At 50.8% G+C, this 27366-nt stretch overlaps 1 protein-coding gene across 2 annotated transcripts; it reads left to right on the forward strand.

Moving 5' to 3' along the window:
- Nucleotides 1–26918, forward strand: OLFM1 (olfactomedin 1). Of its 2 annotated transcripts, none has more exons than XM_085239306.1 (6): nucleotides 1–541; nucleotides 10038–10187; nucleotides 15019–15174; nucleotides 17412–17631; nucleotides 22280–22386; nucleotides 25151–26918. In XM_085239306.1, the coding sequence occupies exons 1-6, from the start codon at nucleotides 476–478 to the stop codon at nucleotides 25823–25825; spliced, it is 1374 nt and encodes a 457-aa protein (XP_085095432.1). In that variant the 5' UTR covers nucleotides 1–475; the 3' UTR covers nucleotides 25826–26918. The 2 variants fall into 2 exon arrangements, with proteins under 2 accessions (XP_085095432.1, XP_085095431.1); XM_085239305.1 differs by lacking the exon at nucleotides 1–541 and adding an exon at nucleotides 7876–8347.
- Nucleotides 26919–27366: the final 448 nt, after the last annotated feature.

A 27366-nucleotide genomic window follows, 5' to 3' on the forward strand; every position in this document is an offset into this window, starting at 1 on the left:
TTTTTTTTTTTAAATCCCTGTCCTCTCCTCATCACCCCCCCTTTTCAAGGCAAACTTTTGGCAATAGCAGAGATAATCGTTTCGTGCTCCGCTGAATTTCTCCTCGCAAATGCCTTCCGATCAGGGGAGCCATTAAATTAAAAAAAAAAAAAAAAATTGCCAGAGAGCCAGCACGGATTGAAACTGGGATCCCAATAAATATGCAAAGTGAAGGCTCTGCTAAGCAGATTTCTTGCATTGCTTCCCGGGGGTGCTGAGAGTCGCCCGGAGAATCTCAGTGATTATTTTTATTGTATTTTTTAATCGCGTTTTATTGTCTTTTTTTTTTTTCCCTTTTTTTTTTTTTTTTTTTTTTTAATTTGTAATTAAAATCCCCCTGACGAGAAAGGAGCGAGGAGGCAGCGAGGAGCGGGGATCGGCGCAGGGCGGCGGAGCGGCGATCTGCATGCAAGGTGCTTAGGGCTGCCCGCGAGACATGCAACCGGCAAGCAAGCTCCTCACCCTCTTCTTCCTCATCCTGATGGGCACAGAACTCACTCAAGTAGGTGCCTCTCTTGCTTTTCCCACACCCCCCCGCCCCCCATCCTTTCTCCCCAACGCCATTTTCTATTAAACCTCGACAGCGCACACACAGACGCACCAAAAAAAAAAAAAAAAGAAAGAAAGGAAAAAACCCCAAATCCTCGTGTAGAGCAAATCCCCGCGATGCTGAAAGGCTGCGGCCGGGATGCGGGATTGGGGGAGGGGGGAGGGGGATTGGGATGCTGGCAGCCGGGGGTGCGGGGCCCGTGGGTGCCCCCCCCGTCTCGGCGAAGTTCGGTCGGTGCGTCCCATCGCCCCGCGGTGCCCAGCGCTGCTCGCCTTCCCCCTCCCGCAGCCGCTCCTGTGGGGGTAGTTTTGCTGATATACGTATATCTATATCGAAGTGACATTTAAATGTCCCTCAACGTTTCCATCTGTGGCTCGTGGGAGAGATGAGCACCTCGTACATCCCCCTCTCTCCGCCCTTTTTTTTTTTTTTTTTTTTTTTTTTTTTTTAATGGGATTTTAATGCCTGTTTTTACTTGCCTGGCCCCTGGACAGAGTGAGCAGGAGGGGAGGCACCGGCACATCCCTCGCGAGTGGCAATCAAACTCCTATTGCCTCCCTTAAGATCACTGGGGAGAGAGGGAAGCAGCGAGGTGGTGCTCCTTTGTTTTCAAAGGCAGTGGGAAACGGAGAAAAGTAGTTGCAAGAGGATGCTCTAGATTGGGGGGTTAATTGTAGTGCTGCCTAGGAGCAAAAATGAAGAAAGAAAAAGATGCTGTAAATAGGAGGGGAGTAGAAGCTGCTTCTTGTAGAAGCAATTAGTGGCCGAGCTCTCATCCTGGTTGCTGCACGTAGATTATTTCTTGCTTTCTCCAGCTGACAATGCTCTCTTGCCATTGCCCTATTGCTGAAGTTTCTCCTTTAGGGCTTTGCACCCTCCGAGTATTTCTGCTGCCTCCCCTCCTCTCGATGGAATGGCTCGAGTCAGAGCTGCCTTAATTGCATGGAGCCCTCCGGAGGAGGTCTGGGATGGAAATAATTAGGAGGAGGGGGAGGGGGAAGGATAGGATAGGCACTGACATCCAGGCTGTGGATGAGGAGTGAGGAGGAACGAGAACTGCAAGTGAGTGCCCACGAGAAGCCCATTGTGTGTGAGGATGTGTGCAGCACTGCGCATGTGCTGTGCCGGACAAAGCAGCCGGAGAGCCGCCAGCATCACTTGCAGACCTGCAAAAAGGGGCATCCTGTGGGGCCCCAGCAGCAGCCTGGGGGAGCCAAGCAGCACTGCAGTGTTGTCCCTTTCCCCGTTGCCTCTCCAGCATCACCTCCTGCCCCATAAATTGTACAGCTCACCTACTGGTGCATCATCCCGGATGCTGTCGCCCCTTTTTTTGGCCTTGTCAGTCTCTCTTGCTCTGTGCTTTGTTCAAAGACGGTCTGTCTCTGTTGTGCCTGGCTACTCTTTCCTTTCCTTGCATCCCCTATTTGTGCATGCAACGCGCCAACTTTGCACCTGACTTTAAATCAGGGTGGCAACAGGGGATCAGAACGGCGGGGCTGAGCATTGCTGGCTGATTCTGAGCAGTCACCTCCCAGCCTGAGCTGCTGGAAGCCAAAGCTGTGGCTGTGCTGGGCTGAATGCAGCCAGGGCTGCGTGCTGGTTTGCTGCCTGCAGGGAGCTGCTCTGCCAGGCCCCGCTCACCGGCACACAGCCTGCTACCTCTCTTGGCACTGCAGAGCCCTTTCAGAGTTTTAGCATCTCATTTCAGTAGCACAGCTGCCAGATGCAATCCTCAAATATGCCTTTCATTCCGGGCGCCGCCCAGCTCGGTGTCTTCAGTGTTTAATTCAGTGCCAGATTCACATCTCCATTGCATGTGTGGAGTCTCTCCCATCCCCTACGGAGATCCTGTGCCAGGGGAGGAGGGATCGAGGTTCAGGGAGGCAGGTTGCTGGTTTAGGCAGCTTTCCCTGTCAGTGCAGAAGCTGCTGCCTTCCCCTCCTCTCCCTCCCTGCAGTGTCTCTGACAAGTCAGCCCACAATCAGGGAAGAAATGGGGAGAGGGACAGCTGAGAAGGGGAGCGCGTGGCTGTCCTTGCAGGGAAAACTTCTCATGGACAGAGTGGGGTTGCACTGCAGCATCCTCCAGTGGTCCCCCCATTCCCCAGCTGGGAGCATGTAGGGCTCTGGGACCTGCCTGAAGTAATGGTGGTTTTGTCTTTGTGAGAAAAGAGGAAGCTGCCCTCACACGCTCCCCCATATCCTGGCCCTTTGCAGAAATCCCTGCCCTGGGGGCAGCAGGAGAGAGACCTGCATGATGCTCTGGGACTCCTCCTTGCTGTCAAAGGCAAAGGGCTTCCTGGGCAAAGTGACCAGGCTTCTTCTTCAGGAGAGCCCAGACAGCTCTCCTGGTGGCCGTGAGCAGCAGAGCCAGCTTATGCTCTCTAAGAATCTGTCCCCCCACCCCCTTGTCTGCTTCTAGTGTGCAGATTAGAGTTGCCAGGGCAGAGAGTTTTGGCTGCTGTTCTACAGCCAGGAGTATTGGCAGAGAGGGATACAGGCTGCTGTGTGTTTTGCTATATGCTCGTCTGTCTGAGCATCCAATCTCTTTGTCATACCTTAGGCAATCTCATGTCATACCATGCTGGTTTTACTGGGCTATCACCAGAGAAACCTCTGTGTCCCTCAGAGTTTCACAATGCAGCTGATGCTCAGATGTTTGCTTCCTCAGTAATCATTGAAACCACACAGGGAGAAATGCACTCCTGGACTGGGGAGCTATTAAACAGCTGGTGCTTCTGCAGGTCAGGAAAAAAAATCAAATAAGAAAAAAAATAAATTTGCCATTGATTTTCCTAAAGGCATAGTAGGTCTCTTGGGGTTACTTTCAGGGCAAGGGAGAGAGCTGCCAGCCCTACTGGGCTGGGATTGCACCATGTGCTCCCCTCCCAAAGCTGTGTGTCCCCATACCCCTCTGCCACCACCTCCCATTCCCTGCTCTGAGCTCTTTGCTGTCGGAACCCGGGAGGATTAAGCAGCAAATCTGCAGCCTGTAACAGGAGGCAGCTGCCTCATCTCATAAACCAATTTGCGTCTCATTTCACTAACTTCAGCTTTAACCAATAAAAAAAGAAAGGTAATTTTCAGCCCTGGGTTGTATTTATTACTCGAGTTATCAGCCCTTGTAATCAGTATTAGCATCACTGTGTAAAGTAATACAAAACTAATTACTATCTGAGTGAATTAGATAGATGAAGGCTGGAGGTCGCATTGGCAATGGAAGAAGCAGTTCTTGAGTTATGAGTGATAAGTGTTGGCTCGGCTTTGCTGTGAGGGTGCCACAAACAAAAGGGAACAGGGCAGGGATGGAGCATCCCTTTGGGGCTGGCTGCCTGTAGGTGACTCAGGTGGGTGCTTTGGGATGACCCGACTTGGTCAAGCTGTCCCCCAAAAAATGAAAGCTGCACCTGGGGAAATTAAAGCAGAGTCCACACTGCCTCTTAGCATCAGCAAATCCCAACCACAGGGAAAGAGCACCTCGAAGTCTGAAGCCTCCCTCTTTTACAGACCACAGCCAGTGCTTGCTGCTGATGTCCCAAAGCTGAGCCCAGATCCCAGCATCCTGATGTCTCTCTATGGGAGTTTTGGGTCTTTCCATGACCCAGACCGTGGCTGCCAGACCCCTCCCCATCCCAGCTGGGAGGCAGCATCCCAAATCAGCCCAAATCTTCCCTCAGGAGAAGATTGCTGAGTTGTCTCAGCTCCTGCAGCTGCAATGGGCTTTCTGGATCCTGCCTGCGATGGGAGGGAAATAGTGAGCTCTGTGCTGATGCAGTGCTGGGATGATGGAATCCAGCCCCAGAACTGAGGTTTGTGTGTGTGATGGTCGCACAAAGACTGACAAAAACAACCAAAGGGCTGAAGTAATATGGAAATCAGACTCAAAGATTGGGGAAGCTCAGCAACATTTATTGCTGCAGCAGTCCTGACTTGCTGAGATCCCACCAAATGATTGTCTCATGCTCCAAAGGTGTGTGCTGCCTTGTGAGGGTGATTCTGTCCCATCAGGGCCGGGTGCCTCCTCTGCTGGGAGCTCCTCACAGCCCTCCTGGTCTGTGGTGCAGAGGGATTTCGGACACTTCCTACCCCCGTGCAGCTGATGAGGTCCCTTCCACCCCGCTGCTTGTTCGCCTTTTTGCTGTCCGTGCTGCTTATTCAGCAGCACAGCGCCTGGAGGTGGGGCAGGATGAGGGGCCGGCAGGATGCGGGTGGGATGCACAGAGCCAGCAGATGGTCACAGTACAGCCGTATGTCTTTTAAAGCAGCCCCTTCCCCCCTTCGCCGTGCAAATCTGCAGACCCCGATCTTGGGGACTGGGAACCAAGTCCGGGTAAGCGTGGGAAGGACAGAAAAACTTCAGCACCTCTTCTCTGAGCCAGCCAGGAGAGGGAGACAATGACCGCCGTGTGCTGCACACACACCCACACTCACACACACTCACACACGTGTGGCTGCGTTGGCAAACATTGACCCCAGCGGGTGACACTGAGGCAAACGGTGGCATTTTGCACGACCACCGGGAAAACAATTCTTCCAAGCAGTGGAATTTTCCACTAAGCAGCTATTTTGGAAGACTCTATAATTGGCTTTTATCTGTCTTCCCTCCTCTTTCTGCCTTCAGAATAAATGCATGCAAAGAGGATCTCTTGTTCCCCAGCAGTTTGTCTTCTCCTGCTGCTCACTGCCTGCCTTCAGCTGCTCTTGCAGGGATGCTGCTTACAGCAAATGCATCAGGACAGAGAAAGTTTAGGGCCATCAGGAGCCTTTTTTTAATGCAATGCTCTGTGCAGTAAGAAATGGAGCAATCAGGATGAAGGTGAACTCAACCAGCTCAGCAAAACCAGTGCTATAGCAGCAAGCTTAACGGTATGGTTACAACATGTGTCACTGCTTTGCTCTGGTGCCCATCAGTGAGTGCTGTCAGCCTTCCCTGATTGCTCCTGATTTGCTCTAGCATGGGTGCAATGCCAGCTGTTCTGCATAAGCTTCGTGCTCTTACTGGGGTTTGTTGTCTTTTTGTTGGTGTTGGTTTCATGCTTTTAAAGCCATAGGAGCAGGAAGGAGGTTTTGGTGACTACAGGTCGTTTAGTTCAGGTCTGGAGGTGACAGAAGTGGTCGTCCTGCCTGCTGACTGCAGCACAGCATGGGCAAGAGCAGCATCTCACAGGTGAAATCATCCGTGTGCAATGGCAGGAATCAAATCTGTCTTCAGTTCTGATGGAATCCATAGCAAGGCTGTGGGTTTTTTCCTCTCACTGAATGCAACGTTAAGCAATGAAGGATCTGTAGGTCTAATTCACTTTGTATGTATTTGCAGTTGACAAACATGAGGAACAAACTTTTCTTGCAGCTTAGTTTCAGAATGAACATTAGGATGATTTCAGCGTAGCACTCTGGTGTTACACGGTATGAAATCAGGCAATCAGGGTCTGATCACAGTGCTGAGCACAGCACGAGCTGAACTGGAGCAGAATGAAAGATGTGATTATTTTTCTAAAAGGTCAGAGCTGTATGAGGCTTTTGCCTAAAGAAACTGTTCCTGCCTGAAACACCTCTTTGTTGCTGCCCACTTTGCAGGCACGATGCTGCATGGGCTGACAGCAGCTTTGCAATGGGAAGGATGCCCAAAAACTCGAGGACAATCTGGGCTGAGCGAAGCCCATCTTATGGGATGGAGGTCATTTAGCTGCTCAGGTGCAGGACGGGGTGTTACCCAGAGGCAGGAGTGCTTTTCTCGTGGATTTCATTGCAGCAGGTCGATCTGCTTGCTGGCTGTCTCACCCGGGTTGATGCACTGTTCTGAGCAGTGGGGAAAAGTGCAGTGGCAGCAGTGCTGGGGGGGTGAGGGATGGGGAGGGCATTTGGGTTGCTGCAGCCTGGGGCATGCACAGCGTCTGGTTCTGCTCCACGCTGTTAGGGAGGACAGAATCTGACCTGGTGCCAGTGCTCACACTCTAACTCATCTCTTTTTCTCCACCTGGTGGACTTGCTGAATGTGCATTCATGTCAGTGCCTTTCTGAAACTGCCTCACACTCTCTGCAGAAACAGCTCTATGCAGTGAACACATTTCAGGGCACAGCTCCCTGTTGTTTGGGTCTTGCTCTGCACACCGATCTGGATGTTGTATGGCAAAGATGCTGGTGGGTCATTGCCTGGGGCATCCATCAGCACCCTCATAGCCAGTAGGGAGGGGGCTGTGACCCCACCACCTGCAGGAGCTATGCCAGGAGAGGAACTGTACCAGAAGGGGCAGATTTGGGGTTTGTCTGAAAGACTCCAGCTGAGGGGGCTGGACATGCTGGAGGTGTTGGGGCCATGGAGCACACATGCAGTGTGACATGGAGCAGGGCCTTAGTGGCTGCCCCACCATGCTGAGGCTGATGTTCTAGCAATGGAGTAAGCAGTGTCACTCCTAGCCTCTGGAGAGGGACAGAAGATTCATCTCATAATTTGCTTTGGATGGGGTGTTTAAAGGTTCACTCAGAGAAGGACACGCAAGGGGTCTCAGATCTGTCTTGGCTGAGACTTTGGTTTCAAAGCCACTGGGCCACTTCTGAACATGCAAATGATAACGAGCCAAGTCTCGTTATCCAGCTGAGAAGCTGGATGGAGCAAAGCCGCCATCCCATCGGCAGCATACAGATCACGAAGCAGCGGGCACGGCTGGCAGAGCGCTGCTCCTTCATCCCGTCGCTGACAGCAGCTCCTTTTGTCCCGCTTTGAACAAACAAGGGGCAGCTCCCGCGGGATGCCCGAAGCTGCGAACCCACCGCCCCGCTCCACCGCAGCGCCGCCCGCGGCCGCCAGGAGGCGCCATAACGCCGCGCCGCAGCGGAGCCCCGCTGCACCGGGGGAGACGCCCCCGCCCCGCTCCTCCCGCCCTGCTGCTCTTCCCCGCCTCCTCCCCATTTTTCACCCACCTCACCAAATTTTTCCGTCTTCCCACAGCTTTTTTCCTTTTCCCCAAATGTCTCCCTCACTCCTCAAACCTTTTCCTCGCTCCCCAAATTTTTCCCCTTCTCTCCAAGTCTTTTTTCCCCCACCTTAAACCTTTCCCTTTTTCTCCCCAGCTCTTTCCCTAAATCTTTCCATCCCTCCATCCCTCCTCTCTCCCAGTTCCCCAAATCTATCCTAAAATCCCTCCCCAAATCCTTTCTCCCTCCTCCGCTCCCCACCCCCCCACACACCAATCCCTTCTCCCCTCCTTCTCCCCTCCTTCTCGCTCTTCTCACCCCCCCCCCCCCTCCCCTTTCTACCCTCCGCAGCCTCTCCGGCTGGCTGAGCTCTCCGAGTATTCCCGCCCCCCCGCTCCTCCCCCCCGCTCCCGTCCCGCCTCCTGCAGCCGCTCGCTCCGCTCCGCACCGCTCCGGTTGGGGCGCGCCCGGTGGCGGCGGGCGGAGGGAAGTAGCCCCGCTCCGCTTCCAACACCGGTACCGACAGCAGCACCGCCGGCGCCGGGCAGGATCGCGGCGAGGAGACGGACGATGGGCCGGCGGCGAGAGGCGTCGGTGGTGGTGGCCGTCGGGCGGTTGTCGCAGCCCGTCCCCAGCGGCATGGAGCCCGGCGCCGGTGCAGAATGAAGGGTGCCTGGCGCCCACCCCCGCAGACATGTCTGTGCCTTTACTCAAGATTGGAGTCGTCCTCAGCACCATGGCCATGATCACCAATTGGATGTCGCAGACGCTGCCCTCCCTCGTGGGGCTCAACACCACCAAACTCACGGCGGCCTCGGGCGGCACCTTGGACCGCAGCACGGGAGTAAGTGCGGGGGGCGGCGGGGGGGGGCTGGCCGGAGCATCCCTACCTCCCTCGGCAGCTCCCGCCTGGGCACCCCCCGGTCACCCCCATCCCTCCGTGCCTCGTTGCCCCCCTGCCCCGGGACTCTCCCGGCCGCCTGGAGAGGGATGTGGGTCTCGTTGTGAGACCCCAGAGCCTCCCCCTGAAGAGAGCGGAGCAAAAGGGGAGAAGGCAGCGCTGCTGTCCCCCGTGATGACGGGGTTACGTTTTGGGGTGGTAGGAGATGCGGGGTTGCGGCGCTGGGTTGTCCATCCCCGGCCCCGGGAGTGACGCGGATGCCTCCCAACGCCTTCAGCCGGGAGAGCGCGAAGTTTCCCTCGTGGTTGTTTCTCTGGGTGAAGCGGTTTGGGACAGGAGGTCCTGCAAAATCTCGTTTGCTTCCCTGCCTTTAATCAATAGGCGTTAATGGGATGGAAAATGCAGCGGAGCAGTTGCGGCGTATTTCGGTCGTGCCTTATGTTTGCTGTCCCTGTTTTGCTGAAGGGCTGGGACGGAACCCGGGTTTGGCACTTTGGAAACGGCAGAGGGAAACGGTCCTTCTGTCTGCCTTCCTACAGCAGGAAAAAACGGGTACCTTTCACCTCCAGGCTGCACGCCTGTGCCTTATAGCAGAGCCACCGATTTACAGCTCTGCTGCTTCAAAGCTGCTGTTTCCCGTAGTGCCTCTGCTGATTGTGAATGAAGCTGGGATTTTTCCATCTTATCAAGGCTAATGAGACTTTTTTTTTTTTTTCCCTGGTTGTTTTAGCTAGATTAAATTACTCGTCTGTCCGCTAGTGTGTGCCTGTGCACATGGGTGTTTGCAAGGTTATTTGTAACGCGTTGAAACAGCAGAAAGAACATTTCCCTTCTGGCTGGCAAAACAGTGGTACCTTCAAAGTGATCAGAAGCTGAATTGTGACTAAATAATGTATTTTGCAAAGTGCTGGGAGATGAAAGGGAAATTAAGATCAGAGAGCTTTGGAGAGCACGAGTGGTGCTGGGAGGATGGGGAGAGTGCTTGGGGCTGCAGCGTGTCCTGGTGCTGTGGTGGCAGTGGTGGTCGTCTGCCCTGTGCTGCATTGCTCTGCTGCTGTGTGCTTCGTGGGGTCCCGACCTATGGAGCGTTTAGGGGGGAATGGTTGTCCTGAAGAAGCTCCCCGTCCCCAGGAGAGCCTGGCAGAGGATGGAGGAAACGTGACTCCTCGTATTGCATTGCTGGCTCCAGGAGAGCTCTGCAGGTGCTCAGCCACAGCTCAGCTCTCAGTCAGGACGCCGTGCCCTCTCCATGAGTTTGGGCACATCCTGCCCACGGCGTCAAGGAGACCTCGAGTGTGTGGCAATGACAGCCCAGCCACGGGCTGTGCCAGCTGGTTTGGCACCCGGTGCTGAGCCTCTGCGATGTGGCTTCCCCGTGTCCGTGCTTCCCCGTGTCCGTGCTTCCCCGCTTGCACTGCCCTGTGTGCTCCATCTCTTCTTCTCAGCCCCTTCCTTTATTTGTCCCCGATCCATATTTTTGCATTGCAAGTGAATCCTGCTCCTCCTCATAGCATCCCTCCTCTCGCTGCACAGCTCTGGGATCCGCTCCATGCTGCTTCCTCCCTCCTCTTCCTCACCCACCCCCGCTGAGCCCCCTCATTTTCTTAACCCTTTTTTCCCCTGTGTCAATCAGGTGTTGCCTACCAACCCAGAGGAAAGCTGGCAGGTCTACAGCTCTGCCCAGGATAGCGAGGGACGTTGTATATGCACAGTGGTGGCACCTCAACAGACGATGTGCTCGCGTGATGCCAGGACAAAGCAACTGAGACAACTATTAGAAAAGGTAACGGCTGATGTGTTTTGGGCAAGGGGGTTGGTTTGGCATGGTGTGAAGGGGGTGAAAAGCTGAGGGAGTTGGGATGAGCCTTTGTTTCCAGAAAAGGCAGAGCCCTGCAGTCAGTGCAGCAGGGAATAATCAGACAGGAGCACAAATATCTGAGTATTTCTGAAAGGAAAAGAAAGGAAACCTTAGGTCAGCTTAAAACTGCTGAGACCAAAGCAGAGATATTGAATCACAACAGTTTATAAAATGAAAAAGAAATAGCGGTGTATTAATTTCTATTCATCACAAGGATGAGCCTCAATGAGACTTTAAAAAAACGAAGCCCACGCATTCCCAGCCAAGCTGATATTAGAAGAGGTCACACAAAACGGTGCAAAGCTGTCAGCATCAAATAGCAGAGAGATGACAATTCGTGGTCGTCGTCTTCTAACGTTGACATCTACTTGATTAGTTTTTAATAGTCCGCTGTCCAAAGAGATCAAAGAATCTCATTAGGGACACGTTCCTGATAACGAGAAGCTTTCCAGGTAATAGATTTTGTTGAAGAAATGCTGCTTCATGCGAAATGGTGCTCTTCTCTTTAAAATATGAGTGGACTCGTGCTCTGGGTCTGTAATTCTCCTTGGTGCCCCCATGCATGTGTTGCATGACCAAGTGATTTGTACCCCGGCGCTCTCACAAAGCTGATTTATCACTCATCGCCGCATCAAACCCAAACCAAACTGATTTTCCTATGCGATAAGGGCAATAAACTCAGCCAGAAAAAACTTAGCCCTGAAATTTCTGATTGTGCCATCGGCTTCTAAAAATAATCCCAAAGCTCAAGCTTTATTTCTCTGAGCTCTAACAGCGATGGGTTGGGCAGCGCGTTTGGCTGGGAGGCACTGAGTGCTGTGCTGGAGCCCAGTTGTGCTCCCAAAGCTGCTCACATGCATAAAGCAAGCAGGCTTTGACCCGATGCCCTCTGCTAACAGCAGGCTGAGCTGAGTGCAGCGGCCCTGGAGGAGCAGCAGCTGCAAAGTGCACGGCGTGAGCGCTCGGGGATTTTTCCCTTACGCAGCTCCCCGGCTGCCAATGAGTAAAGTGAGGGAGGAGTGGGCTGAGAGGCGTGTTCTGGGCCGTGCTACCTGCCTGCTGCTCCGTCTGCAGCTCACTCCTACGCTAACCTAGATGAAAACCCCAAAATAAAGAGTGGGCTCTTGGTGCCAGACATCTGATCTCGATCGAGGCTGGAATGAAAATCCCTCTTTAGGGAAAATGGATCCGCAAGGAGAGCTCCCGGCTCCCCAGGGAGGATCTCAGACCTGGATGCTCCTTCCCCCATCTGACATTTTCACTCCTGTTTTGAGAAAGCTCTCACCTCCGGATTTCTCGCTGCCAGCAGATGAAGAAACAGAATGTGCCAGGAAGGCAATTCTGGTTGGATTTTCAAAGTAGGAGGCCTGGCACTCACCTACAGAAATTATAAGGCGTTGCTTCTACGGGCCAGAAGAAAGCTGCTTTTGTGCGTGCGCGTACACAAACCACTCAGGGCAAAACTCACTGCACAGAGACTCGTAGCTGCCACCCCCCATCGACCTTCGGCACAGGGGCACCTGCACGCATGGGAGCCGCAGGTGAATCCTGGGCACCCGGAGGGCTGAGGAGCAGCAGGTGCAGGAGCGGAGGTGAGCGCGGGCTGCTCGCCATGCACAAACTGTGCAGCCCCAGCGCTGCGTGGCTGAGCTCATCGTTGGCATCACTGGCCTGCTCGTGCCGAGCCCTGCGTGCGTATCAGGTGCTGAGGCCACGTCTTGGCCTTCCTCCAGACCAACGCGTCACTGGAATCCTGTTCGTGAGCAGATTATATTTTATCTTCAAACAGAATTTTATTTTATTTTATTTTCACCTGGCCTTGTTATCTGGGAGGGCTTCCTCCTTTGACAGTTGAACCAGCTTTCGTTTGCTGCCAACGCTTGCTCTTTGCCAGCACTCATCTCCAGCCTAGGCAGATCTTCTTGTTCCTTTGATATTCGCTCTGAGGTGCATAGTAATCTCAGCCTTCGCTTTGCCTTCTGCAATCCTTACAGGAAGGATCTTGCACATCCCAATCTATCTGCTATCTATCTCTGCCAATCATTCCTATAGAGCACCAAAATCTCCCTTGAGGTGCCTCCTGCTATGGCTCCACTGGTTGTCCAGCTGCCCCAACATTCATCCCGTTCCAAAGCCCAGAGTAGATTTAAGAGCTACCCTTCCTGAGCTGATAGCAGAGAAGCTTGAGCAGAGCTCAAAAGAGCATCAAAATGATGGGGCACTGACCATGTAAACCCAACAATGGATCATCAAGTCAATACCGACTCTCAGCTACTCTGGTTTACTTCTGAAACAACTCAGTACCAACCAAGAGAGCAAGAACAGAACTGGATATTTTGTTTGTGTCAAATTTCTGTTCTGAATGCTAAAACTGACTCTTTTCCCTGAGGTGGGTTTGTCTCTCTAACCAGCCTGATGGAAAACGAGGTTTCATGTTGAGAGTGCGTGCTCAGCCAATGGGGCAAAAAGCATTTTGGCTGATGTTAGCAAAGTAATGGATGAAGCTGAGGGAATCTGAGACAATATCCTTGGGTCTCAGTTGATTAAAGCACTTATGTACGTGCTTAAGTTTAAGCTGGGAGAAATCTCATTGAAATCTAATCGTGTGCCAAAGTACTTTGCTGGATCAAGGGCTTAATATGCTAATGAGGGAAAACGAGTAGATCTCCAGATGATGGAGCACACGCTGCTGTCAGGGATCAGGAATGACGGAGATGAGTTTTTACAAGTCTGCCCAGAATCCTGCCTGCCTGAAAACAATACAGGCAGCAAATAGCGGGAGGCTGAACTTGTAGAGCGCATCCTGAAATAGCACAGCAGCTAATTTTAGTTGTCTCAGTTTAGAGACGTGTGAGGAAGCTCATTTCCTCTGCAGTCGGGGGAGAGGCAGGCTCTTCCAGAGGTGATTCAGAGCAGCAGCCTGGCCGTGGGGCTGATTCATTCCCTGCAGCCTGCTTCTGTCTGATAGGACCTGCAGGGCCGGGGTGCTGCTGTGCATCAGCGTATCCATGCAGAACTGCTCTTGTCTGATTGCCTGCAGCTCGGCCTTTCATCAAGGTTGGGCTTTAGTGGACTAAACGAGATCAATTTTGTATGATCCTTACCAGTCGTGTCTATTTCAGCTCATTGAAACAATTTTGCTGTGCAGATGCAGCGTGACTCAGAGGAGGGTGGTCTGGATTATTGGCACAAGAGCATCTATCAGGAGAGGCTGCAGATCAGCTGTGCTTGTCCAAGGCCTTTCCTCTCCCTCCCTGGGGCACAAAGAGGTCTCTGAGCCCCCTACATCCAGCCTGGGCGATGTGCTGGGGCTCAGAGAAATGCCTCCACCTCTGCTGAGACCAATTGTTGGGAGCCCAGAGCAGTGGTGCTGGTTATACAAAAGGTTTTCTCTCTGCTGGCCTTTGAGGTACGGGCTGTCCGTGCACTTTTAATGGTTCCCTATGAGAGTTTTCCTGTCGGTGTGTGTGGGCAGTGGTCGTTTTGATGACTTCAGAGATGCAGATACACAGGTGGGCATTTGACCTGTGCTGTTTCCAGTGTGGGCGTCCCAAGCCATCCCTGTGCTGCCCCTCCAGGTAAGCAGAGCAGTGCCGTTGGCAGGACAAAGCACTGCACCTGCACATGTCTTTCCCCATTTCTTTCTGCATTTGGCTCCACCAGGGATGGAAATGGAAGTAGACACATGGGCTCTGGGAAGTGGCTTGCAGGGTATCCTCGGAGACTGTTTGGGATCATGTTTAGGCTTTGTTCAAATGCTCAGAGAGGCTTGAAGCAGGATGTCAGGGCACCAGGCTTGGATGCCTGATTTATTTTGAACACGGGCATCAGCCCTGCAATGCTAATGGGGGCATTTCTATGGGCACTATGGCAGTGGAAGGCATTCCTCGAGCTAAGTGCAGTACAAACCCAAGAGCCCCTGCTGATCAGGAGCATCCACTGCTTAATGCTAAATACGTGTGTAGGTTCTTTCCTAAGTCAGCACTTCATTTGCCCTCTCAGAGCCTGAGAATGAGGGGCAAATATCTCAATTAATCAGCTGACAGCCAGCCTTCAAAACCGGGTCACTCCAGCTCCCATTTCCCTCCGTTCCGTGCCCCTCGGGTACCAGCGGCTCTCTCAGCAGAAGCCCACCAGCTTCCTTGCATCCGCTCTGCAGCAGAGCCAGGCAGGTGCACACAGAGGGTGTAGGAAGGGGCATCAGTGGAGCCTGGGCTGCACCTGTTACACTCCAGCCACCCCATCCTGCAGCTGCACTGCTTGTGGCAGATGCTGTATAAATAGTGAGACTGTTGGAGTGATGAAGTTTTACTAGCTGGGAGTAAAGCTTGCACTTAGGCAATCAGTGTGCATCACTCACGTGAAGTAATGATAACGTGCACCTCAGCAGAAGTGTTTCTCATAGTTAGATGTGCTCCTAACGGGCTCTCCTTGCCCAAATCAGACATCCTGTGATTCTATGATCCTGTGCCTATCGAAGAAGCCATTACTACAAATGCACTTTATAGTTGACTACAGCCTTTACTTGCGTGAGTGATTGTTGAATTATTCTCTGCAGCGCAGCAGAGTACATGATGATGAAACCAGTTTGCTCTGCTTTAGAGCATGGAGTCATAATACTGAGAGACACTGATGATGAGCCAGTAAATAATGCATCTGCTGATTACCCTTTTGCTACTTTGGCTCCAGGCAAAGGGCAGCATCTGCACTGCTGGGGGTGCAGCTCCCTTGTAACTCATCCCTTCTCGTTTGGCAGGTGCAAAACATGTCTCAGTCAATAGAGGTGTTGGACAGGCGGACCCAGCGAGACCTACAGTACGTGGAGAAGATGGAAAACCAGATGAGAGGACTGGAATCCAAATTTAAGCAAGTGGAAGAAAGCCACAAGCAGCACCTGGCAAGGCAGTTTAAGGTATGTCTGCTTTCCAACCTGCTAACGGAGGCGTAGCGCGGTGTCCCAACCTGGCAGCCCCTGCTATACTGCAGCCCAGCTGCAGGCTGTGCTCACAGCACCCCTCAGCTCCCTCCTGTCCAAAGCACGGCCAGAGAGCGTTTTCCTATAGGGTAAAAGCCAAAATCTCTGCATTCCCATGCTGGCAGGGCTGCCTCCCTGTTGGAGGACTCTGGGCAGGATGAGGGCAGGCAGAGCCAGGCACCCCCTTCCCTACTCCTGTTCTCCTTAGGAAGAACGCAAAGGTTTGCAATAGCCTGGAGCTGAGCCTTAGCAAGCAGTTCTGCAGCACACAGGAAACCACACCAAGCTCTCAGCACATCACTGCCCTCCTTGGCATGGGTTGCATCCATCGGGCAATCAGCCAAGCTAACAAACCCCACCAAAAATAACTTTAAAAAGGAATTTACAGCTCTTTGGCTGTCCTCGGGATGGGCAGCTGAGCATTTGAAGGATGTGAAAACGTCCAGTTTGGAAGTAAGAGTGTTGGCAGAGCTTTGCAGTGAGTGATGTGCGTAGATGAGGAGTGGAAAAATCATCCCCCTCAGTGATGCTGCCATGGCAGCAAACTTTCAGTCACATGATTGAGACCAAGTGAAATTGCCAGAAAGAGGCTGTCAGTAACACTTGTCATGCCAAATTGTAGTAATATTTTGGATTAACCATGAACACAAATGGCGGAGATTTCTACTGAAATCCAGGGATGCTTCCCACCACCTGACTCCCATTCTCTTGCCCAGGCTGACCTGTGTGTTAAGCCAGCTATTTCTTAATGAGCATGTTAAATACCAAGATGACACAACAAAAGCTGAGATGAAGGCTCTCAGAACTTCCCACCAGCCCCAACTCCTGCCCTCCCCACCCGCAGGACCCCCTGCTTGGCCTGCCTGCCAGGCTCGTCCTTCAGAGTTAAACGTGAGATTCTTTCTCTTTTTCTTATCCATTCTGATGAGTTTGACCCTCCCCATTGCCTGCCAGGGAACTTGCAGCAGTTATCAAAGTAAATAGGAAAATAAAGACATGCCCCACGTGCAGAGCGCAAGAGGGAAAGCCTCTTGGCTTAAATAGGAGGGGATGGGATGCAAAGAAATGATGCTTAGGGACAATTTCTGGTCCCCTTTACCCCCAGAGCTGCTTCAGCAGCCAGGCAGATTCCAGGCCCTGCTCTGGATGGGGTCAGGGCAGGAGCACCAGGTGTATGCTGTATGCCGCCATGCTTCATTAACGGGCAGGTGCATGCATATTTATGTCTGCTCATTAGCTGCTGGAGCAAAGCATCTTCAACAAAATGCTGCATACTGTGCCTTTAAACCAGGCCTCCATTTAATTCAAAAGCCAAAATACAGAAACGAGCCTTAATTCCTGCAAAATAAACTTGATAACGACTTGGATTTTTACGCTTTTCATGGCGAGTCTGAAAACAGTCAGGAGCTTTTGTCTCATTTGCTGCCAAAGCATCACTTGAAATAACAGCACAGCATTTTGTTTCTGCTAATGCCAGTGTTGAGATGTGAGTGGTTTGGAGATCTTGTGTTCTTTCTCTTTAGTTCCGTATTGTCTATGAATGGCTATCTATATGAGGCAGGTTAGCGAGCTAGATCCTCAACAGTATTTCATTTTCTTGCTTACAGGGCTAACTTAAAAGCAAGTTTTTTCAATGCTGCAGTGACTGAAGAAGCAGTTCACTCCCATGTAACCATGAAAAGAGGGCCACAGAGCATTTTGCACCATGCATTTATTTTTTTTGATTATTTTCCAAATTAGCACCATATCTCACTAAGGAACCTTGAACCACACAACCGAGATCTTCCTTTGCATGCAATTGTAGATGCATTTCATGAATAGTTTGAAACCCTTGTCAATGCATATATATATTATTTTATTTTATTTTATTTTTTTTGGAAGAAAAAAAAAAAAAGAACTCTTTGTGTATGTGATCTGAAGCATGTAACCCTAAGATGTTGCATTCTAAAAATGACAAATAAAGGCCTTTCCCAAATATTTTGGTGTTCTGCAGCCTGTTTAATATGTTCTTTCCAATACGTCATTCGGACCAAAATAATGATTAAAGTAACTTTAATGATAATAATTGTGGGGATATGAACATTGCACTCACGTAGGAAGCAACCAGGTTCAAGGCAGAGTGTTGCAGATTTTTGCACGCATAGCACTGAATCGAGCTTATTTTAACCTTGCAGGCAATAAAAGCGAAAATGGAGGAACTTAGGCCTTTGATACCAGTGTTGGAAGAGTACAAAGCCGATGCAAAATTGGTATTGCAGTTTAAAGAGGAGGTCCAGAATCTGACGTCAGTTCTAAACGAACTCCAGGAAGAGATTGGCGCCTATGACTACGAAGAGCTTCAGAACAGAGTGTCAAATCTTGAAGAAAGGCTTCGTGCATGCATGCAAAAATTAGGTAGGCTCAGACCAACATGGTGGCACTGGCTAAACACCATCGATGTCCCAACACACCTCCCGGCTGCAGGCGGAGATGCGGCTCGGCCATCTCCCGGCGCCTCGCAAGGGGAGCCCCGCAGCCGGGCGCCATCCTGCAAGCACCTGTGCTGCGAGCAATACTCACCCTGCCAGCTGTCCTGCTGGGGATTGCTCGCATGCCTGATGTTGCTCACGGTGCAAGTGCTTCAGGATCAGGCCCGTAAGTAGGCATGTGACTTTTTGCAGCGTTTGCATAAGCGGACGGCGACGTGCGCAAACGCAAGCGGCGCTTATGCAAAGCAAACACATGCGCCCGTTCTGCTTATGCATCAATGTCTAAGCTGTTTGCTACTTGGACCTGGCGCATCAGCAAATGTCCCTGCACCCCGCTTTAAGCAGTGCGCGTGCAGGCTGCAAAATCAGTTTCCTTTGTTCCTTTTGCATCTTGCAAACCCCCCCGTTGAGAAGAGCATGACGTGCTGGCGCGGCTGGGACACCGGGCAGGACGGGGCACCCAGCACCGGGCAGAGGGGCAGGGAGGGGGCTGCCTCCCAGTGCACATCTCCCCGCTGCTTGCTGCCCTCGTGCTGCCTTGATTTAATTTCTCCTTCCATTATTGACTTTCTCGTTAAGCAATTTAGGTAATCTAAACACATTAACTGCTCCGCAGTCTATTTTGGTAGCACATATGAAATTACACTCTCAGGTAACTTCAAGGAAGAGCTGATCTCTTCTCAGCACTGTATACCCTTGGCAAGGTAACGTTTCATTTCGCGTGTCTCCACTGTTGGAATTGCTTTTGCTTGTTTCTAGGCACTCCCACACCTCCACAGGCAGCCACCTCCCTGCCTTCCCATCCTGTTACCTCCTGCTCCCCTTCCAAGCTCTCCCTCTCATTATAATTTTGGAGAGGCCCCTAGGCACAGAGGTGGCTTTATGGGAGGAGATGGTGCCCTATGGGCACCCACACCTTCAGCCCATCCCTTGGGGAGCAGGAGAAGCTGTTGGTGGTGGGTAGAGAGGATGGCAGCAGGACCAGGAAACTACACCTGGGCCGTGGGATTGCTTACCTTGGGACAGGTCTTTCAACAAAACCACCCTGGATCTCAAGGCTTCAAAAACATTGAGTTTGCCCATGCATTGTTCAGCCCTTCAGCTCAGGGCTCATTGCATCCCCCCCGAGCTCACGTCCTCCCAATGGGACATCTGACCAAGCCAGTGGCCCAGGTAAGGCTGAGGCAGCTGGGATGGAGAAATCTTGCGGGCAACTTTTTCTAGGAAGTTTTGTTGTCTTTTAAAATTATTATTATTGTTTAGATTTTATTTGGGAGCTTTGGCTTTGCTCCTTCTTTTTTCTCCAGCCCTGGGGTGGTCCTAGGCAGCTTTTGTGCCTTGGGGATCTGCAGCACCCCTGTGTGCTCACAGAGACCAACTCTGACTCTTGCAACAGGGTTCTCCCGGGAGGCTTTGCTGCTCACCAGGAGGGTGATTTATTTGGTCATTTAGCAGCAAACAGCACAGACTGAATGCCCAATGTTGTTTATTGCTCCGGAGCACAAACCAGTGCAAATAGGAGTTAATTGAGTTAAATTCAGGTAACAACCTTGCAGCCACTTAGCTGGCACGTGGTAAGACCCCGTTTGCTGAGGATTGTTGTTTGCTGCAAATTATGTGCTCAGAGGGATGCACTGAAGTCTCACGTAGCACATTTCAGCTTCATTTGTTCCTGCATGGGGCAGCAAGGTTGCTCACCTGCATTCACCTGCTAGAGCAGGGCTGGGGACCAGAAGGCAGAGGGCACGTGCTGCATTCCTGCCCAGCTCACCTCCCCGGGGAGCCCTGATGCTCAGCAGTGCAGCAGCATTCTCTTTAGACAAGGTCCTTTTTGTATTTGGGGTTTCTTAAGCGTTCTTGATGGATCAATAGTGAAAACACTTCCTGACTCTGTCGTGTGCACGTGAAGGGAGAAAAGAAATCAATAACAGCACGTTCAATCTGTTGTGCTGTTTACATTCTTAAAGATCACTATTTATGTAGGGATTTTAATGTTTCCATTACCCTGAGAGGAGCACTAGGAGAGGGAAGGGGCTGTCACTCCTTGAATCAAGGGGGATTTCATTCAGCTGAGCTCTGTAGGCTCATGTTTGCCAATGGCATGAGCTTTCCCAAACTTGCAAAAAAATCCCAGCCCACAGTCCTGGTGGATGGAGAAAGAGAAGGTGTGTTTTCCGTTTTGGGAAAGACCAGGTCCTGCTGGCCTGTGCCCAAAGTGTTTGGGATGGGATGGGTGAGGGAGGTGAGGGTAAGACGTGACCCCACATCCCCAGTGCTGGGAGCAGGTTGAGAGGACAGGTAGGTGCTGCCCGAGCAGAGCCTGGCAGCACAGCACAGGTGACTGCATTGGTGGTAAATTGCTGCCAAGCTGCTAAACATCCCCTGCAGGTGGGCTGGATCTCAGGGAAAATATGGAGTGGGGGTGTTAGCATCCTGGGAGGGTGGTGGTGGCTCAAAGCGTGTTGTTTGTGCTGCTGGTATGGACAGGGGAAGGGGTTGTGTGTGTGTTGTGCTATGTTGCATTGCTGCTGTGTGGAGCTGCAGGAAGGTGGTTTGGAGCTGGGACAGCCTCCAGAGCCTCAAAAGGGGCTGAGTTGTGCTGATTCCCAGGAGCAGAGGCACCCAGATTCCTGTGGGCCTCTATTCCAGGTACCCCAGTAAGGGAAAATGGAGTGAAAGCAGATCCTTCAGGAGTGCCCCAGAACTACTGTCCACAGCTTCCCATCTGGTCATGGATTCAAGCAATGGGCAGCAGAGCGCGCTTCCCTGGTGCACATTCATCCCTGAGAGATTCGCTGGTCACATTTCAGCATTGAAAATGGTCCCAGAAGGAAAATAAGCTGTGAATACAGTCTTTGCCTTCCTTCTCTTTAGTGAAATATTGGAGAGACTCAGTCTGAGCGCCAGGAAAAGTGAAAATCCAAGCTTGGGAGCTGCTGCCGTGGTCTGAACTGCAGCACAGCCAAAGGAAGTGGCAGCAGACAGAGTCCTCTCTGCCCTCAGTGATATTCCTGCTGCTGGTGGCTGCTAGCCCCATAGAAAGGGAAGGAAGCTGATGGCGTTAGGAATGTGGTGCACACCTCAGTGGGAGCAGACAAGAATGAGGATCACAGAGGCTGTAGTTGTGCACCGCCAGGGATAATCCCATGAGAGCTGCAGGGATCTGGCTCTTGGGGTCCAGGAATCCTTTGGTTCTGTGATCCATTTTGGGCATCTTCACTTGTATCTGATGCCTCTGATGGGGTTATGCTGAATAAGTGCCTTGTTCTGTATGAGAGCAGCCCTCTTGCTCTGCTGGAGAGCTGCTGTGAATGTGCCAAATGTGTATGAGATGGTGCAATCAACACCAGTTTACCCTTATCAGCTTTTTTTCCCCTTTTTTATTTTTTAATCAATGCGCTTTTATACAACCTTTCTCTCCAGGGAAATGGAAGGAAAGAGAGAAAGTGACAGCAATGTGGGGCGGTGATAATGGAAGGCAGCAAGGAGCAGATCTGTGATTAGGGCTCCTTTGCAAGGGGAATTTACCAGACATTAAGTATTCATTATTTCAACCCTTTCCATCCCTTTGTCAGTGGTTCCTCCCAAGCCGAGTGGTTCTGCGTGCACCACATAGGATGAGATCCCAGGGGAGACATCAGGAAATCTGTGCTGAACTTTGGGTGCTGCCAAACATTGGGTGCCGACTTTTGCTTGTCTCTCACAGGAGGTGCTGCTGCAGGACTGCTCTGTGCAGGATGTGTCTGGGTTTTCAATGATTGCTCCTGTAGCAATAGAGCTTTCCATGCTGACCACAGCCCATTCTGCTGCATCCCACTGTGTGCCTCCTCCTGTCATTCTGGAGTGCACATATGTTAAAATGATGGCGTTTGGGAAGACAGGAATGGCAGCTTTAGTGGAAACTGGGGATAGCAGTATTAAAAAAAAAAAAAAGTAAAAATAAGAAAAAAGGAAATCAGCATCTGGCTCCTGGGGCTGGCAATGGTACAGGAGGGGCTCTCCTCAGCAGCCCCTGAGCATGCAGACACATCAGAGCAGGGCAGGCGGCTGGTAGAATCCTGAGATTGTTTCTGCAAGGAAGAGAGATTTATATCACCTATAATTTCCCACTTCTTTTTTTTTCTCTTTTCTCCTTTGCATAACCTGTAACAAATGTGTTGCTTCCAGCAGGGCTGGAATAGACACGGCTGTCTTTTTATCTCGGCTGCATCCACTCTATTATAGCAGAAATGAGCAGAGCCATTCAGCTAATTTCTCCACCTGGCTGCTCAACCCTGGCTAACTCTTCTCATTTTCTATTCTGCAGCATGAGCATGCAGCTGCTGCAGGAAGGCTTGTTTTCTTGGGGCGGTGCGATAAGGACAATTGTTGTTAAAAGATGTGGAACGACCATAAACCACCCAGCAGTTATTCTCAGCCTAATTGCCTTTAATTAAATAACAACACAGCTTCTCGGAGTGCTGGGATGGGGGGCAATGGGGTCTGGCAGGGAAAGACCCAGCATTAGAAAGCATGTGCCCAAGCAGCGTGGCGTTGTTGGGAATGGTGCTCACCAGCCTTGCACTCTTTTTCAGCTTGTGGCAAGCTGACGGGGATAAGTGACCCAATCACAATTAAAACCTCGGGGTCCCGCTTCGGCTCGTGGATGACGGACCCCCTCGCCCCAGAGGGAGAGAACAAGGTAAGAGCGCGGCAGCTCCGTCCCTGTGGTCCTGGGTGTCCCCAGGAGATCTGGGGAAGGAAAACCAAGTATTGCGTGGGTTTGGCAGCCATCAGGAGAGGAGAAGCCCATGCTGTTGGCCCTTGCTGCTCTTCCGCTGCCAGCATCCCCGATAACGTCATCAAACTCCATTTGTCCTCCGTCCTCCACCTGTGCTGTAGTGAGGAATTAACTGGCTGCAGCCAGAGGGATTTGTCTTGCTTTGTTTTAGTCTTTTTTGTTGTTGTTGTTTTTCCTTTCATTCAGACCATTCAATTTTGATCCCAAGGAGGTAGGAGGCCAATAACTGGCTGAAAATCAATCCAGGCTTCCCATGACTGATGGAATGGAAAATATCTCGAGTGCTTGCTACAGATTTGCAGGCAGCAAGACATAACAAAAACCACAGTCCTTGGCTGCAGGGCAATTCCCTGCTGCACAAAGCAGCCCTCATCAAAGGATGAAGGCAGCAGCACGTGCTCTATAGAGGCAGCTATTTTGAGAGCCTGCCCTGTGACCAGCTCTCTGCAGCCATGAGCACAGGGGATGCTCTGCAGAAGCCACCCCAGCATGATGCATTGCCTGGGGACATGCAGCAATGAAGCAGCGGTGACGTGAGATGGCGGGTGAGGTCCCTCCAGCAGCCAACTGGTTGGCACTGGCTCCCCAGTATGACACCTCTGTCTTCTAAGGTTATTAAACAAAGACAGCCCTAAATACGAAGTAGAATAGACAGGTTTTGCCGACACTTGGTTCATGAGAGAGGGACAGACTCGTCCCTTCAGGCTGTGTCTCCTGCATCCCTCAGCAGTGATGGGGTTAGGTATGACTTACACATCTGCAAAGGGAGAGACAGATCTGTGGCAGCTGAAGTACATTAATTATGTGCTAACGATCTTCCTAGAGAGTTTTATCTCAAACCAATATTTTATTATTTTTATTTTTGCCCCTGACCTTTTCTGCGGATCATTTTTTGCTGTGTGTGTAGAGAAGCAGCTTTCTCTGGAGTGTAGCTCAGGCTTCACAACCGTGTGTGTGTGTATGAAATGAATTGCGAACTGCGTTACAAATGCATGCTTATGAGAACTCCATTGGCTGAGTGGGAAGCTGTGGGGAGAGGCCTGGCAGTTCATCATATCCATCTTCCATCGCCAAACCCCGGGAGGTGTTCGGTGGTTTTCATGGTCATTTATTCGTGTCATGAAATCATTGAACACAACTGAACAAAATTGCAAGTCGCACAGGAGCAGCCTGGCGGCGGATGCTGAGCGCAGGGATTGATGCATATTGGCAGGGCAGCGCAGGAGAAGCTGCTCAGAGGCAGCTGGCAGCGTGAGGCCATCCATCCCTCAACCTCTGCTTCTCCACAGCACGAATGCCTCTGGATCCTGCCGCCTTGATAACGAGGTTTCCTTCTCTTGTGGTCTTCCCTTTCCCTCTCTAAAAACTGAACGAATGTTTGGTATTAATTATTTAATACCAAATAAAGAAATGTGAGCAGCAGTGAGACAATGAGTTTCAGGACTATTTTGTAATTTCCCTAACTGGTTCGGTTGGACACAGGCTTTTCTTTAACTGAAGAATGCTTCCCAGCCCCGCGTCCGTCAGTGGAAGCTCTCCCATGCTCTGGCACGTCTCTGCCTTGTGCTCAGGGCCGTGCATCCTTTCCTTCCTGAGCTTTTGCAGCCCTCCTCACAGAGATTGGGGAGATGGGAGCAATTTGCCACACTCATTCTTTGCATTCCAGGGCAGGATTGAATGCGGGGGTCTGAAGTTCCTTGCAGCCCTCGCTTGGCCTTGCAGCCAAACCCAGGGTGCACACGCTGTGTGTAAATGTTTATCTGCTCCTCTAATGGACCCTGGAGACGGCCGTACTGCAGAGCTGCTGTGATCACATTTTGCAAAGCAAGCTCGCTCTGCAGCCTTATTGAAATCTGCATCCTTAAAGGCATTCCCCGCTGCCATTTCATTTACCTCTTTTCCTTCCTAAACATTTTTAACAGAAGGCAGCTATCTTTTTTTTTTAGGCAGCAAAGGCACACAGGGTGTCACTCACCGGACAGATATTTCTTCTTGATATCAACTGCACCGCTTTAGCATTTGCCTCTGAATTGGTTTCAGATGACAAAAGCTTTTTTTTTTTTTAAGGAGTCTAGACAGTGTCCCTGGCGAACTGGCGTTTAAATCATGATCTGAAATCTCTCTCCCATCTCCTGATAGCAACATTTTGATGTCTTTGTCTCTTGTATTTCAGCAGTGTTGGTTTAAGCTTTTGATGGGGAAGTGTATGATTTTTAAACCAATATGGACTTTGCCTGCATTTCCCTGACAATGAGCGATTGTGTTCCTCGCTCCTGCATGCCAAATTAACAGAGCTCAGCACAGCAGTAATTTACTGAGTGTGATCGTAATGGGGCTTACAGGAGAGGAAGGCAGCATCTCTGTAGGGTTTAGCCACAGAAAGGTGCTGCTTGCCTTCTTGAGGGACAGTGCCAGTCCTGGGGAGATGCCAGCTTACCTTCAGGAAGGGTTTGCCCTTCTCTCCATTCCTTGGTGAGTTTGGGGTGACAGCCTGAGCTTTGTTCTGGGCACAGGAGGTTTTGGGCACGTTGTTGTCCAGTAGGTGCCTCAATGAGATTGGCCCCGAGCAGCACACTCTGGGTTTAGCATCCTAGGCGAAGGACTGCCTCACTGATGGGAGGTCTCTGCTGTTCCCTAACCCCACGTGTTTCTGTTGCTCGCCCAGGTCTGGTACATGGACAGCTACCACAACAACCGCTTCGTCCGCGAATACAAATCCATGGCGGATTTCATGAACACCGACAATTTTACCTCTCACCGTCTCCCTCACCCATGGTCAGGCACTGGTCAAGTGGTCTACAATGGCTCTATCTATTTCAATAAATACCAAAGCCACATAATTATCAGGTTTGACTTGAAAACAGAGACCATTCTCAAGACTCGCAGCCTGGATTATGCCGGCTACAACAACATGTACCACTACGCCTGGGGCGGCCACTCGGACATCGACCTCATGGTGGATGAGAACGGGCTGTGGGCCGTCTATGCCACCAACCAGAATGCGGGCAACATCGTCATCAGCAAGCTGGATCCCAACACCCTGCAGAGCCTCCAGACCTGGAACACCAGCTACCCGAAACGCAGCGCTGGGGAAGCCTTCATCATCTGTGGCACGCTCTACGTCACCAATGGCTATTCGGGAGGCACCAAGGTGCACTACGCCTACCAGACCAATGCCTCTACCTATGAGTACATCGACATCCCGTTCCAGAACAAGTACTCGCACATTTCCATGTTGGACTACAACCCTAAGGATCGGGCCCTCTATGCCTGGAACAACGGGCACCAAATACTTTACAATGTCACCCTCTTCCACGTCATCAGGTCTGATGAGTTGTAGTCCATCCTTGTTTAGAAACTGATTTAGGAAAAAAAAAAAAAAAAAAAGGAAAAAAAAGGGAGAAATGAATATAAGAAACAAATGCTAATATTGAGGAAACACACTTTAAATAAGTAAATAAACAAACAGCTGCCAAAATTAAGACCGACGTCATGGAGGATTATTCAGCATAGAGCTGACAGATCAGCATTACCTCTGCATTTCTAGAAGTCTGGCCCCGCGTTATGGACTCATGACTAACCATGTACTTGCAGCTGGAACTGCACCTGGAGAACCACTTCAGTTTGGGGTTTTGTTTTCTTTCTGTTCCTATAGCAAACCTATAGTGCGTACAAAAGAAGTAAGGCAATGACTGTTGGAAGTTTATCCTTGGGAGACTCGCTCTCTTCTGTGTGGGGGTTGCATGGACCTTTTCCGACATCGCGGGCAGCTGTGATGGATGTGTGATTTGTATTTCTAAGCAGAAAGCTGACCCGTGAGGAGCTCTCGCTGTCTGAACAAGACCTATCACAGGTTAGTTTTATTCGCCTTCCATTGCAGCTACTGTCTCTCAACTGTGTTCTTGTCACTTAGATTAACTGTGCTGAGACCCGAAGTAGCTCATGGATCTGTGTCTTAGTAACTATTAAACACGATGGTTTAAGTATGTATTATGAACAAGTTGTTGTACCCATATTGTTTGAACTTATGTATTCAGCAAATATATTGTATAATGTATGTCTGTTATTTACCAGAGGTGGCAAAACTTTGTATGTCCAGTTTATGCAATGAATGTTGTAAATGCAATGATGTAGTTTGGATTAATAAATGATGGTTTTGTTTCTAAAAAGAAAAAAAAAAAAAAAAGATCAGTGTTCACCCTTATACACAGATAACCAATTTCATGTTGATAATTACAAGAATATTCTCTTACTGTTATAATATCTACATAGCATTATGGTGGTTGGAAATTGCTTCTGTGGAAATTCTGTGCTGTCAGATTCCCACGGGAAGCCCAGTTTATGGAAGTGTGAAGGTAATTACTTTTTTTTAAGAGGAAAACTTTGTACTATCCACAGTTATCTAAGGAACAATAAAAATATTAGGAGTCTTCCCCGCTTTGTTTGTTGTGTGTTCTGTGCACGAGCAACCAGGTGCAGGGGGAGAGGATAAGAGAAATCGCTGTGGGGATTTGGGGTGATGGCTGCAGCAAGTTGGGTGTGCTCCCAGCTCAGAGCCCTCTTCTTGCATGGCCTGTTTGTAGGGTTGGGTCACAGCTGTGGGACAGGCCAGGCTCCGTGGGGTTTTGCATACCCTGTCTCTTGCCCCTTTGCAAGCTGCAAGCATCCCCCTGAGCACTGGGTGAGTCTTCTGTAGGTTTTCTTGTTGGTTATCCAAGCCAGTCTGTGCACTTCTGGGGAGATGCATGTGACTATTTGGGTATGCTGACGTTGCAGGGCATGGCACAATGGCAGAGCACAGGCGTGGCTCTTCGTGCGCCTAATTACCCAAAGTCACTTCTATCATTAGGCAAGATTTGAGGACAAAAGAACAAATTTACT

This window comes from Meleagris gallopavo, chromosome 19 (assembly GCF_905368555.1).
Source record: "Meleagris gallopavo chromosome 19, MGAL_WU_HG_1.1, whole genome shotgun sequence".
NCBI lineage: Eukaryota > Metazoa > Chordata > Aves > Galliformes > Phasianidae > Meleagris > Meleagris gallopavo.